Source organism: Harpia harpyja, chromosome 11, assembly GCF_026419915.1.
Source record: "Harpia harpyja isolate bHarHar1 chromosome 11, bHarHar1 primary haplotype, whole genome shotgun sequence".
NCBI lineage: Eukaryota > Metazoa > Chordata > Aves > Accipitriformes > Accipitridae > Harpia > Harpia harpyja.
Genome location: NC_068950.1, coordinates 26,799,829 through 26,821,151, shown reverse-complemented (window position 1 = coordinate 26,821,151; position 21,323 = coordinate 26,799,829). Strand labels below are relative to the sequence as shown.

The window sequence follows — 21,323 nt, the reverse complement described above, 5'->3', positions numbered from 1 at the left end:
AGTTAGCACATACAGGGGAGAGCTATCCCCTAAAACTTGTATTTAAGACAACTGTGAACAAGAGATTTTGATCATAAATATTGCTTTATTCTGACGTAACCAGGAGTTGGCCAGACGAGGCTGTACTCTGCTGCTCTGCCCCAGCTTCCCTCCCCGGGATGGCAAACCGATCCAGTGTCTTCTTTTCAGTGGCTTATCCCGTGAGGGAAGAAGACTGTGAGACCGCAGGCAGCAGGAGCGGGACAGAGCTGGGAACTGGAAATTCACCCTCCACTCCACTGAACTCAGCCACTCCCCGAAGTGTCTGTTACACCAGTCGGTGAGATCTGATCTACTAAGTATTTGCATTTCAATATTGCGCCGAGTAACTGCCCTTATGTGGTTAGGGCAAGCTTTGTAACATATGACACCGCTGTATTGGGCAATCGCTGCTTTTAATCACGGGGACTACGGGACTAGTCCAATCCTATAGTCTAAAAAACTATTCTCAAAACCAAGCCATGCTCAGTGACAGAAAGTGAAAAGCCTGTTTCGCTTAACTAAGACAGCTACCACTACAAACAGAAACCAAGGTTTAGCTCATCTCCTAAAATGGCAGTATCCTGGTGACTGTCACTGCAGAGGAGCACTCTGTTCAGCCCGCTGCCCCGTGCCCTTGGTACCAACGAACTGGCGGCAGCAGCCTCCGGTACTTGGGCCGGGCCGGGCCGGGCCTCGCCGGCCACGAAGCCGGGGTCCCCTCCTGCCCTCCCTGGATCATTCTAGATACCAGGGCTAACCCCCACCGAGGCAGGGAGCTGCGCCGCGGCCCCGAGCCCGAGCCCGGGCCCGGGCGGGGGACCCCCAGGGCCGCCGGGTGCGGCGGGGCGAGCGGCGCTGCCCGGGCCCGGGCCGCCTTCCCCGCAGGTGCGGCGGGAACAATAGACGGCTGCTAGCGGGGCACCGCGCACCCCACAGCACTGCCGCAACGAGTCCCGGGCGGCGGGCAGGGATCTCTCCTTCGGCGAGCACGCCTAAAGTAGTCCCTCTTTGTTCACCAGCGGCAAAGGTTCGGCTTCACCTGTGTCCTTCCGCCGCGGCGCTCTTCCTCCCCGCCCCCTGGCCCAGGAGCTGCCTGTCGGCGCAGGCGGGGCCCGCCGGGGCGGGGCCGAGGCCCTTTGTGCTCCCAGAATGCACCAGCTTCTCCTCCGCGGGAAACAAAAATGGCGAGGGGCTACGGTGGAGCCGGGCTGTCTGTGAAGCGGGTCTGACCCCTCCCCCGCCGCCTTTCCTCCGCTGCGCCGCGGGGTCCGTGCTCGGGGGGGTCCCTCCGCGCACCGAGGGCCCGGCCGTACCGGGGCGCCGGGGGGAGGCTCCTGAGCTCGCTGATTTCCCTGTATGAGGCGGTTGGCACCACTGGAGAGACCGAATGAGGTGAGGGGTGGGGGGGGCGGGCCGCGGCGGCGGCGGGGGGGTGGAGGGAGTGGCGGCCGGGCCCCGCGCGGGGGGCGGGGGGCGGGCGGCGGGCGCGCCCCGCAGCTTGGGTCGCCGGTGCCGCATCCCCCCCCCCTCCCCCCCCTTCCCCCCCCCGCCGTGGCGGCCGCGCCGCCCGTCGGGGAGGGGGTGCGAGGGGCCCCGCTGCGGCGCGGGGGGGGCCGGAGGCCTTTGGGGGAGGGGGAGGAAGCTCCCTCCGAGGCGGACGCTGGCAGGCAAGTAAGGGGTCGGTGGTGCTCTTCAGTGACCAAAACAAAGGGAACGGAGGCGGTAGGCCGTCTAACGGGGTCCGTGGAGGTGCCGCAGCGGTGGGGCTGCGATTAGGCTTGCGCCAGCTGTATTTTTATCTTCTCGTTGAAGGATGTTGTCCGAGTAGGCTGCGTTTGCTCGAGAGCGGAGAGAGCAGCACAAAAGAGGTGGTGGTGTTCGCTGGTAACTTTGTTTTTGGTTTCTTTTTTTGTTTGCAACGCCTCACCTTTTCGTCTCTGTCAAGCTAGACAATTCGAACGTGCTTGGAAGCTTACGTTTTTGGTCCACTAAAATATGGTAACTGTTGCAGGCTGAAAGGATGCGCGATAACATCTTTTCTTTGGTATTTGACTTCTGTAGGAAGAATAGGTTGATACTTTTGTTAGTCAGAGAACAATATGGTGCTGTATTGGATGCTCTGGACGCTGATACTAGTGTTGAAATACTAGGGCTTATCATCCATCCATGAAGTATCTGGGTGCTATTTAAAGGAGAGGGCCTGCATAGTTAAATGAAAGAGCCTGCCAGGAAAGCAGTGTAGCATTATGCTTGTTTCTTGAATTTCTTTCTGTTAGTTAGGCCCTGCTCATGACTTTAAAAGGTCAAACGTAGTAATGGATAATAGCATGATTTTCTCCTGACTTAGTGTAAGGGAAAGTGATCAATTAATGCTTTATACCTAAACTGTCAAAAGCACGTGATAATAAGAAAACAGTTCCCCTGTTGTTTTTTCTTTTGGTCTTCAGGTTGGTAAAAGTTAACATGTTAATGTTTGTCCCTTTTTTTGAGAGCTCAAATTACAATTAATTTGAAAGCATTTGAGGTTAAAAGAAGAAAAAAACTTAGTTTCTGTAGTACTAGAATACAGGTTAATAGGTTCATAGCTTTTTAATGGAAGGAGAGTAAGGGAGAGCAAAGATTAAAAAAATGAAAGAAGGTGCGCGATAAAGTAGTGAAAGCGAGAAGGATCTTTGCAAGGAGCTACAAGCTGGTAAAATGTTGGATCTATACTGAGAGTATAATGTAGTAATGTTTTCCACAGTTAACTCTTAATCTGTCAAATAGAGATCTGTGGCTTCTCAACATCTTGTCTTTTCTACTCTGGGAGGAATTTTAAATCAGATGTAGATGCTTATCAAAAGTTGGCTTAATATGGCTAGTCACCAGTTGTTGAGGTATATATTATTTTTTTTTTAAATAGGTGAAAGACATATGCACTGGTAGTTAGTATCAAGGGTGGCCTTGGATACAGTCACGTTTGTCCTTCCCTGCATTAGGAGATCAGGTAAAGTTTTTGAGAAGAGCAGCTGTAACAAATAAGTTGCAGCTCATTTCCTAGTGGAGAGTGAACTTCTGTATTCTCTGGAGATAGATGTGAATGAATATAGTACTAGAGGCACCTAAAATGCTTTAAAGCATATTTTGTGCTCCTCATGCTAGTTGTGGAGGAGAAAGCTTGGAGGGAAGAAACACGTGTGACTAGAATTCAATGTGAATCTTCCCTTAGTTTGTGAATTGACAGTGCTTTTTGTGTGACTGACCTCTGAGCTTGCTGCAGAGTTGGTTTCACCTTCTTTACAGGCCTTCCTTGCAGGAAATGGAGGGGAAGTGTGTCTTTGAGTAAAACACAACAGGAGAAGAATTATAAAACCACAGGTATTGCTGGAGGGTCCTCGGGCAGGGTAATACCTGTTACTGAAAGCGCTGAAACTAGTTGAATTTGCACCTTGAAGAATCTAGATTTCAAGCTAATGGTCTCTTCCTAGAAGGTATAATCTCTGTGGAGGAGTGAAATCAAGAGGCTTAATTTTCTTTGAGAGAAAGAGAGCCAAGGATGAGAACGTTCCTAATGAGCTGGACATATTTCATTCACTAAATACCTTGGAGGACAATAATACTTTATTTATCTTTTAGATTGATTTATTTTTAATTTCTTTCTATGGAGTGCTTATGAAGGTTGCTGTTTTTGGAGACTAGCCTTAAAGAAGGAGATTTATCTTTATGGGTTTTGATCACCTCTGAAATCCTTTTTCTCCACCCCACACCCCTGGCTCCCCCCAGTGCAAGTCAGCATGTTGTCTGTTATCTCTTTTACTGCTTGGGTGCATGCTCATACCATATTCCCTTACGTATGTTGCTGGACATCCTGTATTTGGATACTGTAGAAACCCAAAAGGCAATTGCTGTGTTCGAGGAGGTGCTAAGTATGCAATTGAGGGAAGTTCTGGTCTGAAAAGGTGTGTTGCTACCTGATAACTGTTGTTCTTTCCCTGATACTACCTTCTGCCTCTTCACTTTGTGTACAAACACAGGATCAATCCCAGACAAATGGCTCTTATAGTACAGGACTGCCCTACCCTTATTTCCCTGCATACTAAATATATAGGGAAATATGTTACTATGTAATGATCTTTTAAAGACTAATACTTTCACTTTGCATATCAAATAGAATTAAACCACTTCTAGTTATTTATTATTTCTTGAGGGAGAATGTGAGAAAGTAAAACCAAAATCACAAATGCTTGTAGTATTGTGGACATGAGAATGCCCTTATCCTGCTGGCTACCTCTTTTTAATAACATGAGTCAATCTTATTAAGGACAGTCATACTTCACAGGGTCAAAAGATGACTGGGGTTAGAAGGGATCTCAGGAGTTCTCTCGTCCTGCTCAGCGTAGCATCAGCCATGAGGCCAGAGCAGGTGGCTTTATCCAGTCAGCCCTTGGCAGCCTCCAGTGCGGGGGGGCCACACAACCACCCTGGGCCCCTGTTCCACTGCTGAACCCTCCTCATGGGGGGAGGAGGGGGAAACATTCCCCACTGCCCCATACCTATCAGAATCTCTCTTATTTCAGCGTATGCGTGTTACCTCTTGTTTTCCTGCCATACACAACTGTGAAGTGAATAATTCCATCTCTCTGATTTTCTCACAGGAGCTGGAAGGCTGCTGTTACGCCTCCCTGAAGCCTTTTAATCTCCAGGCCGAATGAGCCTGGTTCCCCCAGCCTCCTCTCATAGGGCAAGTGTTCCAGTCCCTGACTGTCTTGGTGGCTCTTCACCAAGCTTGTCTAGTTTGACGTTCTTGCGCTGGGAAAACCAAAACACAGTATTCTAGATGCTGTCTAACGAATTCTGTGTAGAAGGAAATAATCGCTTCCCGTCAGTCTTCTGGTTCTGTTCCTGTTAGTATAGCCCAGGATACCATTTGCCTTTGCTCACAGGACATGTTGCTGGGTTGTGTTCTGCTTTCTGTCTGTCAGACCCCCAGACAATCTTAGCCTGGGGTTCTTCCTTCAGATGCAGGACTTTGCTTTTGTCTCTGCTGAATTTCATTAGGTTCCTGTCAGGCAATTCCTTCAGCCTTGCTGAAGTTGAGGTAAGTGGCATCGACTCCTCTCCCCTTGTCCACAAATCCTGCCATTTTTAACACAGAAGGTGCTCAGGTTGGTCAGGCTGTGATTTATCCTCGGTAAATATGTGATGATGGTTTCTAGTCACCACCTCTCCATGTGTCCAGAAATGTCTTCAGGAGGACTTACTCCATGACTTTCCTAGAGACCAAAGCAAGGCTAACCAGCCTGTGGTTCCCAGGGCTGAACTTTTGCCCCTCTCTGTGAGGAGGGTTCAGCAGTGGAACAGGGGCCCAGGGTGGTTGTGTGGCCCCCCCGCACTGGAGGCTGCCAAGGGCTGACTGGATAAAGCCACCTGCTCTGGCCTCATGGCTGATGCTACGCTGAGCAGGACGAGAGAACTCCTGAGATCCCTTCTCACCTGAATTATTCTGTTATCCTAAACAACTGTAAAAATTGAAAATAATTTTGAGAATGTGTTTCTTATCCCCCAACCATTACTCTCTGCTTTTCTAGACTGAGGGATGCCCAGGTTAAAGTCCCTTTATCCTTATTCTGTACAGTTGGTGATGTGGCTTAGGCTTTTGATTGTAGAAGAATACAAAATAGTTTAAGGTTAAGGAGCTCAAAGTTAGGCTTTTGATTGTACCAGAATACAAAATAGTGTAGAGAGAAGGAGCTCAAAGTGTATCTTGTAGATGTTCTGTGACATGGCACACTGGAAGCTCAATATTAATTTGGCTACGTGAAGTAGCACAAAAGGATAGGCTATAACCTAGACTTGTACTGGATCCTCTGCTTGAAAGAAATGAATGGCAATTTACTAATATAATAGATTGTTCATGTATAACTGGAACAGTGACTGTTGCAACAAAGTTGCCATTATGAAAAGCAAAGTGAACTTTTTATTTTTTGATTCAGACTGATCTTAAGTTTGGGCTCCAGGATGGGGCAAAGGAAGTATCCTGCTAAGTCTGTCTGTCTGTCGTCTTGGCCCAGCAGAATCTTGCTATTTGGGTGGAGGTAGGTATGGTTGACAAAGTGAACAAGTAATGTTTGACATTAGATCTCATAAATGGCAGAGAAGCTGCAAGGAAGGTGGGAAGAAACATGTGGCTGGGATCCAGCACCTCTCCAGCTGTTAATAGAGGTACTGGATCCCAGTCACAGGTTAGCAGCTATGTTGGAAGCATGGCTTGGGCTTGGTTATGTGCTGCTGGGTAAACCAGCTAAAATTGTGGCTCTCGGAAAATATTCGTTTCCCTTTTCTGCTGCCTTCTGGCTGTGAGTGCTTGCTGCTTACCTGGCTTGTCTAGTCACCAGACCTTTCTGTGAGGTGCTTTAATTTGTTTAAAATATCAGAAAAATAATCCATATTAAGGGAAAGAAAACTGAATAGAAAGCTTATGGAGAAGTCAGCTTGTCATTCCAGAGCTGGTGGGAGGGGAGCAATCTGCTGTATTGGATAAGCCATGTGTGAATGGCCCTCAGTTTTGTGTGTTCTGAGCCCTTGCTAGACCTCCATGCCCCTCCTCGTTCCCTGTGAGATGTCAACTGTCCTGTTTTAAGGAGAGCAGAACAGACTGCTGGTATTTTACAACCCTTCATAATTAAATTTTCTTTAAAGTTTAATAAAAGCCTAGTTTGTAACTTTAGACACAACAATTGCAATTAATCAGCAGTAATGTCACACTTTCAGAACTTAAACTGATTATCTCTAAGTTCTTTCACTAGATCTTCCTCTCCTATGTGATACCACATTTTCCAGTTCTGAGATAGGTTTAGGATTTATGTGAGGGGGGGGGGGGAGTGTGTGTGTGCACACGCACACCCTTCAGTGGATTAATATGCTTTGGGCACTTAGTTGTTAAAATCTAGTATCTTTAAATTGGCTTCCAAAAACTATCTGTACTCATAGGGTAACTATCATCTGTTACTGTGAATCATACAGCCCTTCTGGAAGAAATTTACCGAAATTGCATAGATTGTCAATGAAACTGTCTATAGTACAGTCACGCAGTCTGGTGGTGCCAGTTGAGGGAATTTGTGTCCTGAGTTGCTTGTTTGCATTTGTTCTGTTGTGCTGACAAACCATTCTGTGAAACAAAGCAGTGAACCGAGATGGCTGAAAAAATAACTCTGTCAAGGGAGTTTTTCTTAACAGGAGTTGTTTCACAGCAGTTGTTACAACGGAAGGAGTACAGGACTATGAATGACCTTAGCCTGGCACTGCTGCTGAGGAAAAAGACACTTGGAAACAAAAGGGAGAGTGCTCAGCCTTTTTAATCCTCCAGCCTCTTCACATCTTTTCCCCTAACTTTTCTGCTTCTTCCTTTGTAGTATTGCTGTGGAGCTACAGAAGTCAGAGGCATCAAATGAACATTGAAGTTTTCTAACCTCTAATAAACAGGTTAGAAAGAGTTACAAACAAGTCAAAACTAACAAATCTAATTTGGATAAATACAATGCTCTGCATAGTGAGTTGTCATGGTTCACAGAGCAGACTGATTTAGGTAGCTTACCTTCCGAGGGAGTTTGCCATTCCTGTTGACAAAGAATGACAGGCTATCTCCTGCTGCTGAAGCATATTATAAATTAATTCATTAAGTAGATAAATAGAAGGTCTTCTGCCTGTCTTGCTTGAATATCTATGTTTATGACCTAGACCCCAAAGTGAAAAATCAATGAGCATTTTCACTAGTTCATGAGATCAACTTCTCAAGAAATGGTGAAAGTGCACTTCTATTTTGAAGTGTATTTCAACATGCGGAGACGTTTTACTGACTTCCCTCACTAACTTCTGAAAGGTTGTATAGGCACATAAGTACTTTCTTTATGTTTTAAGTGCTTGACTAAGAATACAGCAACAACATATCCAGTATTGAGTAAAGGATGTAAAGGTTGGACATGCTGTATGACATGCAGTGTAGCTTAGCTGTGCAAGTGAAATGAGATAAAGTAGATTTTTATATTGGATAAGTTTTTCAGAAAAACTTAAGACATCTGTTGGATATTTTGCAATGAGAAGTTCTTGGAAATAAGTTTTTAAGATGGTGGGGAAATTGTTACTTAAAGGTTACTAATTTTGTTAGTAACTATAAATGGTATAGTAGGAAGGTGCTATGGAGCTGACTTCATGGAAGACTTGAAAGCAAGTTTCTGGAAAATGTGGAACCTTCAATTTCAAAATTGGCAAGCAAGAAGTTAACCTCAGTTTGCATTTTTACTTCCAACAGAAATTTTATTTTAATGGTACATGTGACTTCTTGGTGCTCCACTACAGTCTGCACTGAATTTCTTGTGATATGTGCCATGTTTCTAGAAGGCACTTCAGAGACACCTACTTCAAGTAACTTATGGCTTGCTAATTAAAGTCATCTTGTTAAAACAGTAGCTCTTCCCACTTAATCTCCATCAAAACCATTGAGGGAATGTTTCCCTCAAGAGGAACTTCTTATCCATGTGGAAAGCAACTGTTAAGCTAGTGTCAGCCTATTGTGATAACTAACCCTATTTTCAGTCTGTGTTAGATAAACCATAAACTGCCACAGCAGGAGCTACTTCGTGAGCTGTTTAGTCATCACTTCAGCAGTGCTGTCTCCCACGGAGAGCAATGTGGACAATGGAGAAGTGTCTGCTTTATTGGCTCGGACCTTTACTGTGTGTCAAGATCCTTCAGTGTCTGAAGTAGCTATTGTGAATTTAGGCTGTTGTGTAAGTCAATGTATAGACTCATTTAAGTGCTTTGTGCCAGAAAATGATGCACAACATATTTTTGGTAGAATTTGAATGGAGTTATGGGACAAACTGCTGTATTTAAAAGAAAGTCTCATGCTTTTGAAGACTTTTTAAAATATAAAACTCAAAAATAGTTGTTGATTTTTAAATGTAAATCTGTACTAGATTGTGTATAATAAATTAATTGATTGTGTCTTTTTGCTTATTCTGCGCAAGATCTTTCGCACCTTTTTTCAAGTACTGGAAAAGAGGAGCAACATTCCTGCTTTTTAGCTGCTTTCTCTAGTCTCTTAAATCAAACCAGATAAAAAGCTGGAAAGAAAATCTTTGAACCCCTAGAAGCGAGTAGTCCTGTCAAAACACTTGTAAAACAGTTTCAAGGTGCACTAATGAATTTAAGTGCTTCAAACTACACATGGCAACTTATTAAACCATTTAATATGCTAAATCAAATTCATAGATGTAATTTGAAGTATCTAAATACTATAATTCTTTGTAATGATGAGCCTTTTCCAGGGAAAGAATTATTGGCTGAGACCAAGTTATAGTTTCACAACTATTTCTAGGCTGCTTTGATCAAGCCTTGCCTAGACTTTGAACATTGCTTGCTTTGTGCTAAGAGGGACATGTGTGTAGTCGGAAAGGTTTGGGAAACTGATGAAGGTAAACCTTTTTTTGCTCTCTTGCCTGGCTGACTTCAGACACATTTGTTTCTGAGCCTGTTTGGTACTTGGCTGTGTAAATGGTTGTACAGATACAAAGGAGAGAGTAGAACAAACGTGGGTTGCACCAAGTGCTAAGGGCTGCAGTCCTGCTTCAGAGGCCCTTGCAAAAATTTAAGCTACTGTACAAGATAAGGGGCAAAATCTTGCAGTGATGTACAAAAGATGGTAAGGTTAAATGATGAAATAATCTAAGGGTATGAGGTTATTCAGAATAATGTAGAGAGTGTAGAAGGACTTCAAGCTACTGAGTCACTGGATAATGAAGTGGCAAATGAAATCTGGTGCAAACAGAAGCAATCAACGCCCAGTGGGAAGAGAAACAATAGTCTGGGAGCAGTTAGAATGAGAACCTGCAGTTTCTAATAATTCTTTGACATTTTTAATTCAATGCTGGATTGTGGGGGGGAGAGGGGGGAAAGGCTACAAATGTTATTAGTTGGAAAGGAGCAAAGAATGAAAAACGGCCTGGGCTGCCATGCTATTGCCCTGTTATTGTAAACTTATTTCGAATGCTGAATGCATCCTGTCCCATTTATCAGAGGTTAGAGTAGAACTGGGGAAAAGCAGTGGTAACTTTAAACAGCTTTCACATGAGAAGCAGCAGCATTGGTAGGATTCTTTAGCTGGGAAATATGGCTGGGTGGGTCTGAACATTGTTACTGGGGCACAAAGTGAGAAGATGGAAAAATGACAGTTTAGTTTTCTGATGCAGTGATGAAAGGTGTCAAATGAAGTGACAAGGTACCAGCTGTGAAACAAGTAAAAAGAAGTGCTGCTTTACAGGTTCAGCAAAACATGTAGGAAAACTTGCAGAAGAAAATTCCATTAAGGACTGAAAAAGAAAAAAGAAAAAGTAAAGATATTGCTGCTTGAGATCTTTGGATCCACACTCTGTAAGAGACCTAGAGAATATTTGGGAGAGGAGAGCTGTTCTAAGTTTTTTGGTTTGGTGGTGTGGTTGTTTTTTTTTGTTGTCCCCCCCCCCCCCGCCCCCCTTGCTCCTTTGGTCTTCCCTAGTCACCTGTCTGAATATTTTTGTATTTGGGATCAGGCAGGACTTAAACTGGTGACCCAGTTGTGCATGAGGGTGCCAGAGTTATTGGGCTAGGTGGAACACTCATCTGGCCCATTATGTCTGCTTTTACTGTCATGTCATTGTTTAGGCTTACACTGATTATAAATATGCTTAAAACAGATGTCTAATTTTCTTGTGTCTAACCTTCTTGGTTTAAAGTGTTTAATGCAAAACCCTGTTGATTGCTCTCTGGAATATTAACTTTTGCATTTTTGCGTATTTTTGATGTTTTAAGCTATTATAATTCCAGTTTAATTTTCATATTGAATGTAAATAGTAAACTTTTTAGGGAGAAGGGATCCCCTTCTCTTTGAAACTTCAGAGTAACTTCTCTGACATCTGAATAGCAATTCTCATGAAACTGTGTAGGACACTGATTTATTTACTGGTTTTGTTGGTGCTTTGTGATTTAATTCAAATGTTTCTGGTGCTGATAATATACCAAAGCTATCTTGAGTGAGGTGAAACTGCTCTTTCAATTGACTCTATCCTATTTAACTCCCTGATCTGTCCCTTGTGTTTGTCATAGTTATACATACATTTAGTTTCTAAAGAGAAAATACATTTGGATATAGGAATGCTAACTTTGTTTTGTAGTCTCAAATTCTGCCTATTACTTATGAAGATTCTTGTGAATTATCTGGTCTTATTTTAGAATTTTCTGTATCTTACTCTTGGAGTCTAGTGTTTGATAGCTAGTCTGACATAAAAGCATATTCACACTTATATATAAATAGGCTATATATTATGGAATTGTGTGAGGAAAAAATTATTACTGATTCAAGTAATTTATAATTTTGAGTTTAATGTGTGAAGAAAGGTTGCAAGATCTTTTGTTTTTCCTCTCTGATTCTAACGGAGAGGAAACTTACTTTACACTAGAAATTTAACATGTAGAAATTCTTTTGCTGGAAACCTCTACAGCTATGCTTAGTTGCAAAGCATGATACTGTGTTGGAAGTACCTGAGTTAATATAGACCTTGAGTTAGCATAGTGCTCAACCTGGTTTGTTTCTTTTTTTTTTTTTTTTTCCTCCCTATGTTTTTGGTGGTGTTGTCTTTTGGGTCTTTTGGTTTTTTATTTTAATTCGAAGTAACTAACTGCCGAATACCACGTTAATTGTCAACTACTACCCTCCCTACCGAGGTAATGTGGTTAGAATTGGCTTTTTAGCTACCTTGAAATTTTAGAAAACTGTCAGCAACTCGAGTGACTAATGTTTTAGTCATAAGTAATCCTGTATTGAATGTTTTTGATGCATTCTTTGATGCTTCTGGTGACTTTATGAAGAGTCTCTGAGCTGGAAAGTTAGTGTCTCCCCATTCTCATTTACACTAGCTAATTTCATAGAAGATTTTTTCTTTATATAAACTTGCCTCTTTCAAATTTTGTGGACTCTTACAGTAGCAGAGGCACTGCTACTAAAGGTGTGTAGAGTCTGAAAACATAACCAGGTTTTTAATTACCTGAAGTTAGCTAAGTGAGTTCTAGCTGTGAGTCATATTAATATTTAAAATATATGGTTTCTTTAACCTAATTCTGATTACCTTTTCCCTTGCTTCCCTTTCTTTAGAGACTCTACAGCGGTGGGTAATTCACTGGTCCATAAGCGGTCTCCTTTACGTCGAAGCCATAAGACCTCAGCATCTCTGACCAAGCTGTCATTACGTGATGGACAGAAAGCCAAAAAGCCACTGTGTAAATTTGAAGAAGGTCAGGATGTCCTAGCTAGATGGTCAGATGGCTTGTTTTATCTTGGAACTATCAAAAAGGTAAACCATTTTTTAACTTCACTGGAATCTTACAGTATCATCTGTTGGTTAAATATTACAGTATTATTGTCTCAATATTAAATACATTCTTCTGTTTAGTCCTTTTACTCTGGCTTCCACTGGATTTTTGTTTTTCAGATAAACAAACTGAAACAGAACTGCTTCATTATATTTGAAGACAGTTCCAAATCCTGGGTTCTCTGGAAGGACATACAAACAGGCAAGAACTTCAGTGAAGTAGTCATTGTTTGTTATTTTTGGTATTTGTTTAGATTACTATATCTGTTAAAATAAATTATTACATTCTTGCATCCTAAAGAGTGATATAGTTTAATGTGACCCAGGATCATGAATTAGGCAAATGGAAAAAAAAAAAAAAATTCAAACAACTCTCTATCATTGCAGTTACTTTTTTGGGTTTTTTTTTGTTTTCACGTAACTACGTGCAGGGAGGGGAGAACACTTCTAAAAATAATCCCATTTGAGTTTATTTGGATGGGGATAGAGTATAATACTCTGTCTTAACAGAAAACTCCAGGCCCTAATTTACACCGAGTTTATGTCCTCCTATTGTTTTCAGTTGAAACAACATGATGTGGAAAGAAACCAAAGACTGGAAAAATCCTAGATTTGAGTGGAGTTTTCACATTTAAAAGTAACACCATAACTGTTGTACATAAGAAACCATTACAGATTTTGGAGTATTCATGTGATAAAGAAATGTGCAATTATCAAGTGAGACATCTATTGTATATTAGCTTTGACTTTTTTTTTTTTTCCAGATATTTGGGGAGTAGCTAGTATTTTGATAATCTAATGCTAATGAAGCATGGATGACAATTTTAGTGACAAGGTCTTCTGAAAATCTGATTTCCTCATCATATAAAGGCAATGGAAATCTGATCTGGCTGTTGCCGATTTTTGATGTTTAAACTAAGCACTTCACCTGTTAACATGAGAAGCTTTCTATTCATAACAGCAAAAAATCAATGGCTTTATTTCTGAGAAGCTTTTAAGATACTGCTGTTCTGCTTCTGTATAGTACTAGTTATGATCTTTGATTCATTTATTGTAACTATCAAACTTTAATGCATGAGTATGACAACATGTAGATTAAGAAACTTGTATTTTAATCCAGATTTTTAGATTGATACATGGTATAATTGGAGCAAGATGTAGTTTTGTTTCCAGTTTGCAAGCTAACTTTTTTTTAACTGTGTGCTTTTGTATGCTTGCAGATATGTATAAGAAGTAATAAAGTTTCCTAAGAGTGTTGGAGTTTGATATTAAAGCACCTTGGCAGATCTGTCAAAAACATATGCACCAAATTGTGCATATATTTACAGGAAAAGAAGCATATCTATCAGTTGTCCAGATAGGTTTTGTTTATATCTATTTTTTAGCCTGCATTTACATTCATCATTCAGTTATTTAATTTTTATTGTTGATATTAAGGAACAATGGACTGCATAGTAAATGGGCAATATATAGCCTATAAATATCTGTTAGCCTATGATAAGTGATATAAATATTTGTGACACATACAGTCTGTACAAAATGTCTGAATTTATTTTTGTTAAGAAGTTAGGCTCTGTAACAATGTTTCTACAATGCATGGATCTGTAACTGAAATTACGAAAAAAGTCATACATGTGGTAACTGTTCCAACTGCAGATATAATCTGAAAAAAATCACACTTTCATCTTTGTTTAGGAGCCACTGAAAGTGGGGAAATGGTCTGTACAATATGTCAGGAAGAGTATTCAGAAGCACCGAATGAAATGGTTATATGTGATAAATGTGGGCAAGGTAACTAGATTTTTTTTTTTCTATTTACTGCATTTTAAAAGATTTTTTGATTTGTTTTATGAAGGAGGATATTTGCCTGGCTCTGACTGACTGCTCAACTGATCTTAAATTTTATAGCCCTTAGCGGCTATTAAAAGCTCAGTGAATAATGATAATCCATGTTAAAGTGGCTAACACCTGTTCTGTAAGTAAAGTTTATTTTTTCTGCTAAGAAAATTTAAAATACTGTTTTGAATGTGTTAACAATCTTTTTGATCATATTTTTGGCACTTAATGATGGATAATGACTTATAGTTGCATTAAAATTATATATAGTTAATTCTGTGTAAGCTTCTTTTGCCATTATAATAACACTTTGGTTGATCATTTTTTATACAGGTTATCATCAGCTGTGTCACACACCAAATATTGATTCCAGTGTGATTGATTCAGATGATAAATGGCTCTGTCGACAGTGTGTTTTTGCAACAACAACAAAGGTGTGTTTCTAGAAAAACATCTCTTAATACATCCCATATTGTTTGCATACTTTGTTTTTGAAGTTGAAACAAAAAAAATAAAAGATACAGCATTTTTTTCAGTGATTTCTTTTTTGTTAACTTTGATCTGAATGGAAGTTTTATATGTTGGGAATTAATATTTAGATGAGGTTTGGCTTTCAAGTTATTTTTAAACAAATATGTTAGTATTAAAACATAAACGTGGAAGTACTTTACATGATTCTAGACAAATTTTCTTAATTTTCAAATTAAAGGATTTGAAAGTTTAAAAAATATATTATTGTTTTTGTAAACTAATGTATTTGTTCTGGCCCAGAGGGGTGGTGCACTTAAGAAAGGACCAAATGCCAAAGCACTGCAAGTCATGAAACAAACATTACCGTATAATGCAACAGACCTTGAGTGGGATGCAGGTCATAAAACCAATGTCCAGCAGTGTTACTGCTATTGTGGAGGACCTGGAGAGTAAGTAAACAGATAATATATAAGAACTTTTCTCCATAATGCAGCTGCAGACTTTGGCCCTGATCCTGTAGACTTTTACTTGTGAACTTGTTAGTTTCTATTTCTGTTGTGTGTAGGTATTAAACTCAATGCAAAGTGGAATTTTGATTTATATATACTTTTTTTTTTTAAATGTCTCATGGGAAAGAGATTTTTAATGGCTTTCCTTCTCCCATCAGATATTTTGGTTTGTTCTAATATTGTCATGTGACCATGACATAACATCATAGTCCATTCTACAAGCAAGAATTTTTTTTTTTTGCATTGCTACTGTTAATGTGTTGAGATTGGAGTTGTTTGTTGATCTTCTTGCAATTCTAGGCAGTGTTTTTCTGATGTTAACTCAGCTCTGCTATTAGTCACAAATATGGATGTATCTAGAGATTAGTTCATTAAATTTTGTTGGAATAGGCAGCTGTCTGATTCTACCATAGTGTCATACCCTGGATTGCAATTATTGGCAGGGTAAAGACTTTTTTTCCTCTTATGGCATTACAGAGTCCTCTGCTGGTTCTTTCTTACAAGAAAGGCAAGAAGAGGACTTCTTAAGCAGGTAGAGATAAGTACTCTGGTGTCTGCATGAATGAGTAAATGACTAAAATAGCATTGAAGATTTGAAGTCAAGGCAAGTCAAGAGTCCAACAAAGCAGCGAAGCTTTTGAGTTGATATTCACAGACAGAGCTCTGGTTTGAGAATTTTGCAGACTTGGACAAACATTGCCTTCAATTTTGCATGGTTCCTTTTCTCAAGGGAGAAGCTGAAAAAGGAAAAGGAAAAAAAAAAAGTATAAACTATGAGGTTCATTTTGAAGATTCAAGTAGTTGAATCCTCAGAACAACTGTTTGTCACTTAACGCGGCTGGGTTGTGCTTTGGAAAATAACAAGGAGGCTAATCCGGTGTGTGGGAAGGAGCTTATATGGAGTTACTGAATACTTATTATCAAGAATTAAAAGGTGGTTGTCAGAGGAAATTACTAAATGAAGAAAATAAAAATTTAATTCATCCTTTTACTAGACTATCTTTTATTGTTCTTAGTCACTCTTTTCTAGTAATGATTCATTATGGAACTAAATATTACTGAAGTATCCGTACAGATGACTTGTTTTATAAACTATGAAAATAAGTTTGGGTCAGAAGATCCCTTGCTAGTTAATTTAAACGTAACGAAGAACAATTTTCAGTACTACTTTAACACATCTTGTTTTTCTTTCTGTTGGTGAAGCTGGTATCTAAAGATGTTGCAGTGCTGCAAATGTAAGCAGTGGTTTCATGAGGCTTGCGTGCAGTGCCTCCAAAAGCCAATGCTTTTTGGTGACAGGTAAGGAACTTAAGCTGTACTTTATGGTTGTCTTTATTTAAAATGCAGAGGGAATCTCACATATGAGCTTTTATTAAGGCACCTGTAATACAACAGTATTTTCCAAAAATGGGGTGAGTTTTATGTAGATTATATGAAATAAAGCATGTGTTCAGGTGCCAGGAAAATACAGTTCTTCATCTCAGTTTAATGAAGGAGGGTGGGGTGGTGGGTGGTGGTGGGGTAACCAACGGATATTTTAATTCAAAGTGTTACTGACTTCACTTTGTGTGGAAGTCCATTATACTATAGGTGCTGGCTATTGGGAGGTTGGAAGTTTTAAAGCAGACCACTTTAGTGGGCCTATAAGTTAGATAAGGGCTTTCAAGTTCACATTGTGTAGGTGACTAATCCTTTGTATGCAACAGGCACCATGCTTCAAGGTAGGTTGTCAGTGTGTGTATGCAGTGGTAGTTGCCTGTACTAACAGTATAGGGAACTGGAGAGAGCTGGAAGGATAGTTTGAGGGGAACTATGTACATCCTCTGCTCATGTGTGATGAGTCGGGACAAAAGGAAATGAAAAATTTTGAGCGCTAGTCTGTGTTTTCATGTTAAGAGGAACTTGGAGGAGTTGGAGCAGATGAGAGAGAAAACTGGAGGAGAATCAAGTATTATCTCATTCATTATCTACTATACTTTCTTTTAGCTGTTGGTTGTGTTGGAATGTTTGTATGAAGGAACTGAGTTAAGACCCAGGAATTCATGGGTCTTTTAAATGCATGCTTACACTGGTGCACAGGTTTCTGCATTTGAGAGAGTGGAGTGGGGACATTACAGAGCACCATCACTGATACAGTCACAGGTTGAGGGACTTTCTCAAGGAGTATGAAAAAATGGTACCAGGATAAAATTGAGGAATTACCTTGTATCTGACCTGGTAGGTACCAGCACGGACTGTGGAGGTTGATAAAGGAAGGTGAAGGACAAAGGGACTCTCAAATATCGTATGGCTGGCTTTCTAGCCTGCTTAACTTTCATTTTTTCATAACTAGGGTGTTAAAACATTAAGAGAGTGTGTGTGTGTACAGACACCCACCACCCAGACACATGTACATATACATATGTATATATTTTTAGGTTTTATACGTTCATTTGCTCAGTTTGCAGTTCTGGACCAGAATACCTCAAACGTTTACCCTTGAGATGGTAAGTATGAATTTAAAAAAAAAAAAAAAAAAAAAAAAGGGTGAGTTGAATACATGCTCTGCTTTTCTTTTTGGTATTTTGATTCTCCTTGCAAAAAAGGAAATCTACTTTCTGTCTTGTTTTCTGAGCTGTTCTTACTGCTTGTATGAACAGGGACAACTTTTCCTTCAAAGTTTATCCTTAAATGTAGAGATATATTGCAATTGTGTGCTCTCAGAATTTATTCCTGGGATTGTTCAGTGAAGTAGCAAGCGGCTACTCACTTGTGTGTGTGAAGACTGAGATATTCGAATGAAGCCTTTAGATAAGCCAAATGGAGTGAGTACTAGCGTATGCATCTTGACACATTTTATAATAGCTTCCGATGAGATTTAATGGTTAGTTGTAGTTTGAAATCTTTGAACTAAGCCATACTAGAAATTATATCTAATTTAGTGGATATGTGCTAACAAATATGTGGTGGAAATTATCTTGTTAAATGTTAATTCATCAAAATACTTGCATGAATTCGAATTGATACATTCAAGTATGAATTTGGACTTACTTAAATATTCCATGGTTTAGACCAGTTTTGGCATTTAAAAGAACATCATGACAATGAGATGAGGCAGAGATGAAAGTAAGATTGAAAGCAGAAGGGATCTTGAGGAAAAGAAATGACAGGAGACTTCATAATGTTGTTCCCTGGATTGAGTGTTTTAAGTTGTGCTTTGTGTTCCTCTAACTATATCGTGCTAATATCTTTCCTACTAAATTATTTCAAATAAAAGCAATTGGAAGACAAAGATGACTTTTTTTTCCCTCTGTTTTTTATTCAAATATTTCTGAATTCTAGGGTAGATATAGCACATCTATGCCTTTACAACCTAAGTGTTATTCATAAGAAGAAATACTTTGATTCAGAGCTTGAACTCATGGCCTACATTAATGAAAACTGGGATAGATTGCATCCTGGTGAGGTAAGTAATTGAAATACTCTTTCTTGTTTTAACTCACAGTGCATACATATGTCCTGAAAGTTAGTGACCTATGAACTGTTCTATTCTGGATGTTAAATCCTTTATTACCTTAAAATCTGGTAATCTCAAATAATGAGGTAATATTTAATTTCCTTGCAGAAATAGAATGGTTTTTGTGGTGTATGTTCTTCTGAGCTGTAAAATTTCTCCAGTGATCCATGTATCTGTTATTTTATTATTTGCACGGCAACTTTCTTTATATTCAACTGTTTATTCTGTTGCATATATATTTTTTCCTTTCTTTTCATTTTATAATTCTCGTACTTCTTTGATATATTCATGTGCACAGACCAGAAAATCTAAATGTAGAACTGAATGCAGAGTATATTACATATGAAGGCATCTTCAAAGTCTCTAAGGTGTAACATATAACAAATTATTGTACACAAACATTTCCTCTTTCTTCCCTCTTGCAAACATGGGTGATGATCAGTTCATGTCCAGGTCTAAAGATTGTTTTGATCCTTTTCTAGTCTGATTCTACTACTTGTCAAGGCATCTTGTTTTTAGTTCACTACTATACTAGTTATTTTTCCAGCTATTTGATTTATTGGGCAGTCATCTTAGCATTAAAGGAAATCCATTTCCCCAAGCAGACTGACTTCATATTTAACTAAGAGGAGCAGTGTAAATACTTGTTTCCACACGTAAGGTTGGATGTAAAATTTATGTCTAAATTCAAATTGGCATACTGGTAAGAGAGTATGCACGTTTTTCATGCATGAAAATTGTTTAGAGTTTTGAAGTTTTTTAATGCAGGTGGCATATAACTAGTTTGAAATATTCTGATCATGAGTACATCCTAATTTCATACTTCTTTTCAGTAAATTCTTACATGTGTAATCCATTTTTACTAGCAGACACAATTTGAGAATCAAATGTATGTTCTTGGTTTATATGAGAAACTACTTTTCATGAATAATGGAAAACAGTTTAAAATACATATCTTTAGGCTATAAGCGTCAATAGTTTCTTAGAAAGACAAGCAAACACTCAAGCATTACTAAAAAATGACAATTAGTGTCATTATGAATAGACATCTGGTTTACTTTGGGATGTATGGCATCTCTTAGCTAAGTCATATCAAGTCAGTAATTCTGTCATATCAAGTCTCAAGCTTTAATTAAAAAAAAAAAGCTGCACAAAATGTGGTAATTCTCACACCATCTTTTCCATAGAATGAAGCGTTCTGGCTGTCTTACTGTGCAGTTTAACAAATAGATAAGTGGTGTTTAATTTTGACTTTTGCTTCTCTTAGTATTGAGGGAAATATAGAGGAAATTGTTTATTTCACAAAAGAAAACTTTCTTTTAGATTTAACATAATTTCATGTCAGAATGGCTGGTCAGAGCAGCCGTGGTGTGGATGAGGAGAGTGGAGCTATCTAGCTGCCATTGACTTGGAGCACACATACCATTTTGAAGAAGCTGAAAGGCTACAGTCCGCACTGCGCTCTTCCCCCTTTCCACTTTCAATCCATCCCTGCTCAATCTGTGATAAACACGTAACTAAGGGGGAGGAAGGAGTCGGGAGATCCAAAATAAGGAAACTCACCTCTTTGTTAAGTGGTACTTTCAATTCCTTAATCAATATTTGTACACCTTCAAGAAAGCTACTTTTTTTAAGTCTGAAGACTACATTTTTGAAGGGGTAGATTTTGAATAAATGCAGAAAAGCTGTGTTGAGGAAGTCTTCAAGACTTTATTCTGAAAAGATTCTAAATGTCTCTCACTAAGCTGGGAAAAATTGTGTCTTGAAAAATTTGAGGCAAATGTATTTTACTACTTTGGTTAATCTGGTTTCTTAATTAAACAGAAATTAGTCACAGAAAGAATAACATCTACAATATAATGGTTTTAGGTTTTTTGTAATATTCTTAGCTTGCCACTGTTCACTGCCTGAACAAGGCCACTACTAGAAATTACACTTTGGTTTCTTTCTCTAGCTGCTTTTAATTGAATAAGAGGAAAAGTTTTTTAGCCATAGGTAAGGTAGGAGTAAATGGTGGAATTATCAGACCTCCCAAGCCAGTAATTTTTAGCATGTTATTATTTAGGATGTAATAAATATATGGCAGTTTTCTGTAGTTAAGTGCTGCAGAGTTGCAAGACCTCTGGATAGCAATGAACTGTGCTGAATGCGTATGGTAAAGATGTATAAAAACAGTTGTTACTTTCTTTGGCTAAAATGGCTTGAATATCTCCCTGAACTTTAGTAGTCAGGTAGACTGACTGTGAATCTTGCCCAAAATTGTGTTAAAAGGTTGGATTTTGAGTATATTTACTCATTTATTTAGCTGTTAGCACATTTAATCTTTTGAGCATTTCTATCTGTCCTGTTTGGTCAGAATTGTATTCTTTAGAAAGTATTTGAAGGTTGGGTTTTTGGGGTTGGTGGGGTTTTTTTGAGCTGCAAATGTTGTACAGTCTGCTCTGTAGTATTCATACTAATAGTGAAACTTACACTGTTTGTGAACTCTATAATTAAAGATAAATTTTCTGCAGAGCCAATTGGATATAAATTCTGGATCATTTCGGCATGGCAACTGGAAATATACTAGCTTCACTGGAATTTAAAAATAGCTGTCTAAATATAAAAATA

The 21,323-nt window shown here is 39.4% G+C and overlaps 1 protein-coding gene across 3 annotated transcripts in view; it reads left to right on the top strand.

Annotated features, from left to right (window-relative positions):
• The first annotated feature begins 1,150 nt into the window (after positions 1-1,150).
• The window catches only part of MTF2 (metal response element binding transcription factor 2), a 28,225-nt gene continuing 8,052 nt past the window's right edge, over positions 1,151-21,323 (top strand). Inside the window, exons 1-9 of one of the 3 annotated variants that reach the window (XM_052801374.1) lie at positions 1,151-1,413; positions 12,185-12,383; positions 12,522-12,603; positions 14,097-14,192; positions 14,571-14,671; positions 15,009-15,157; positions 16,421-16,516; positions 17,635-17,703; positions 18,539-18,662. In XM_052801374.1, the coding sequence (XP_052657334.1) occupies positions 1,409-1,413; positions 12,185-12,383; positions 12,522-12,603; positions 14,097-14,192; positions 14,571-14,671; positions 15,009-15,157; positions 16,421-16,516; positions 17,635-17,703; positions 18,539-18,662 (921 nt within the window). In that variant the 5' untranslated portion in view covers positions 1,151-1,408. Of the gene's footprint in view, positions 1,414-12,184; positions 12,384-12,521; positions 12,604-12,963; positions 13,119-14,096; positions 14,193-14,570; positions 14,672-15,008; positions 15,158-16,420; positions 16,517-17,634; positions 17,704-18,538; positions 18,663-21,323 lie in introns of those variants that run through there. The other 2 variants (XM_052801376.1, XM_052801375.1) reach the window with 2 other exon arrangements.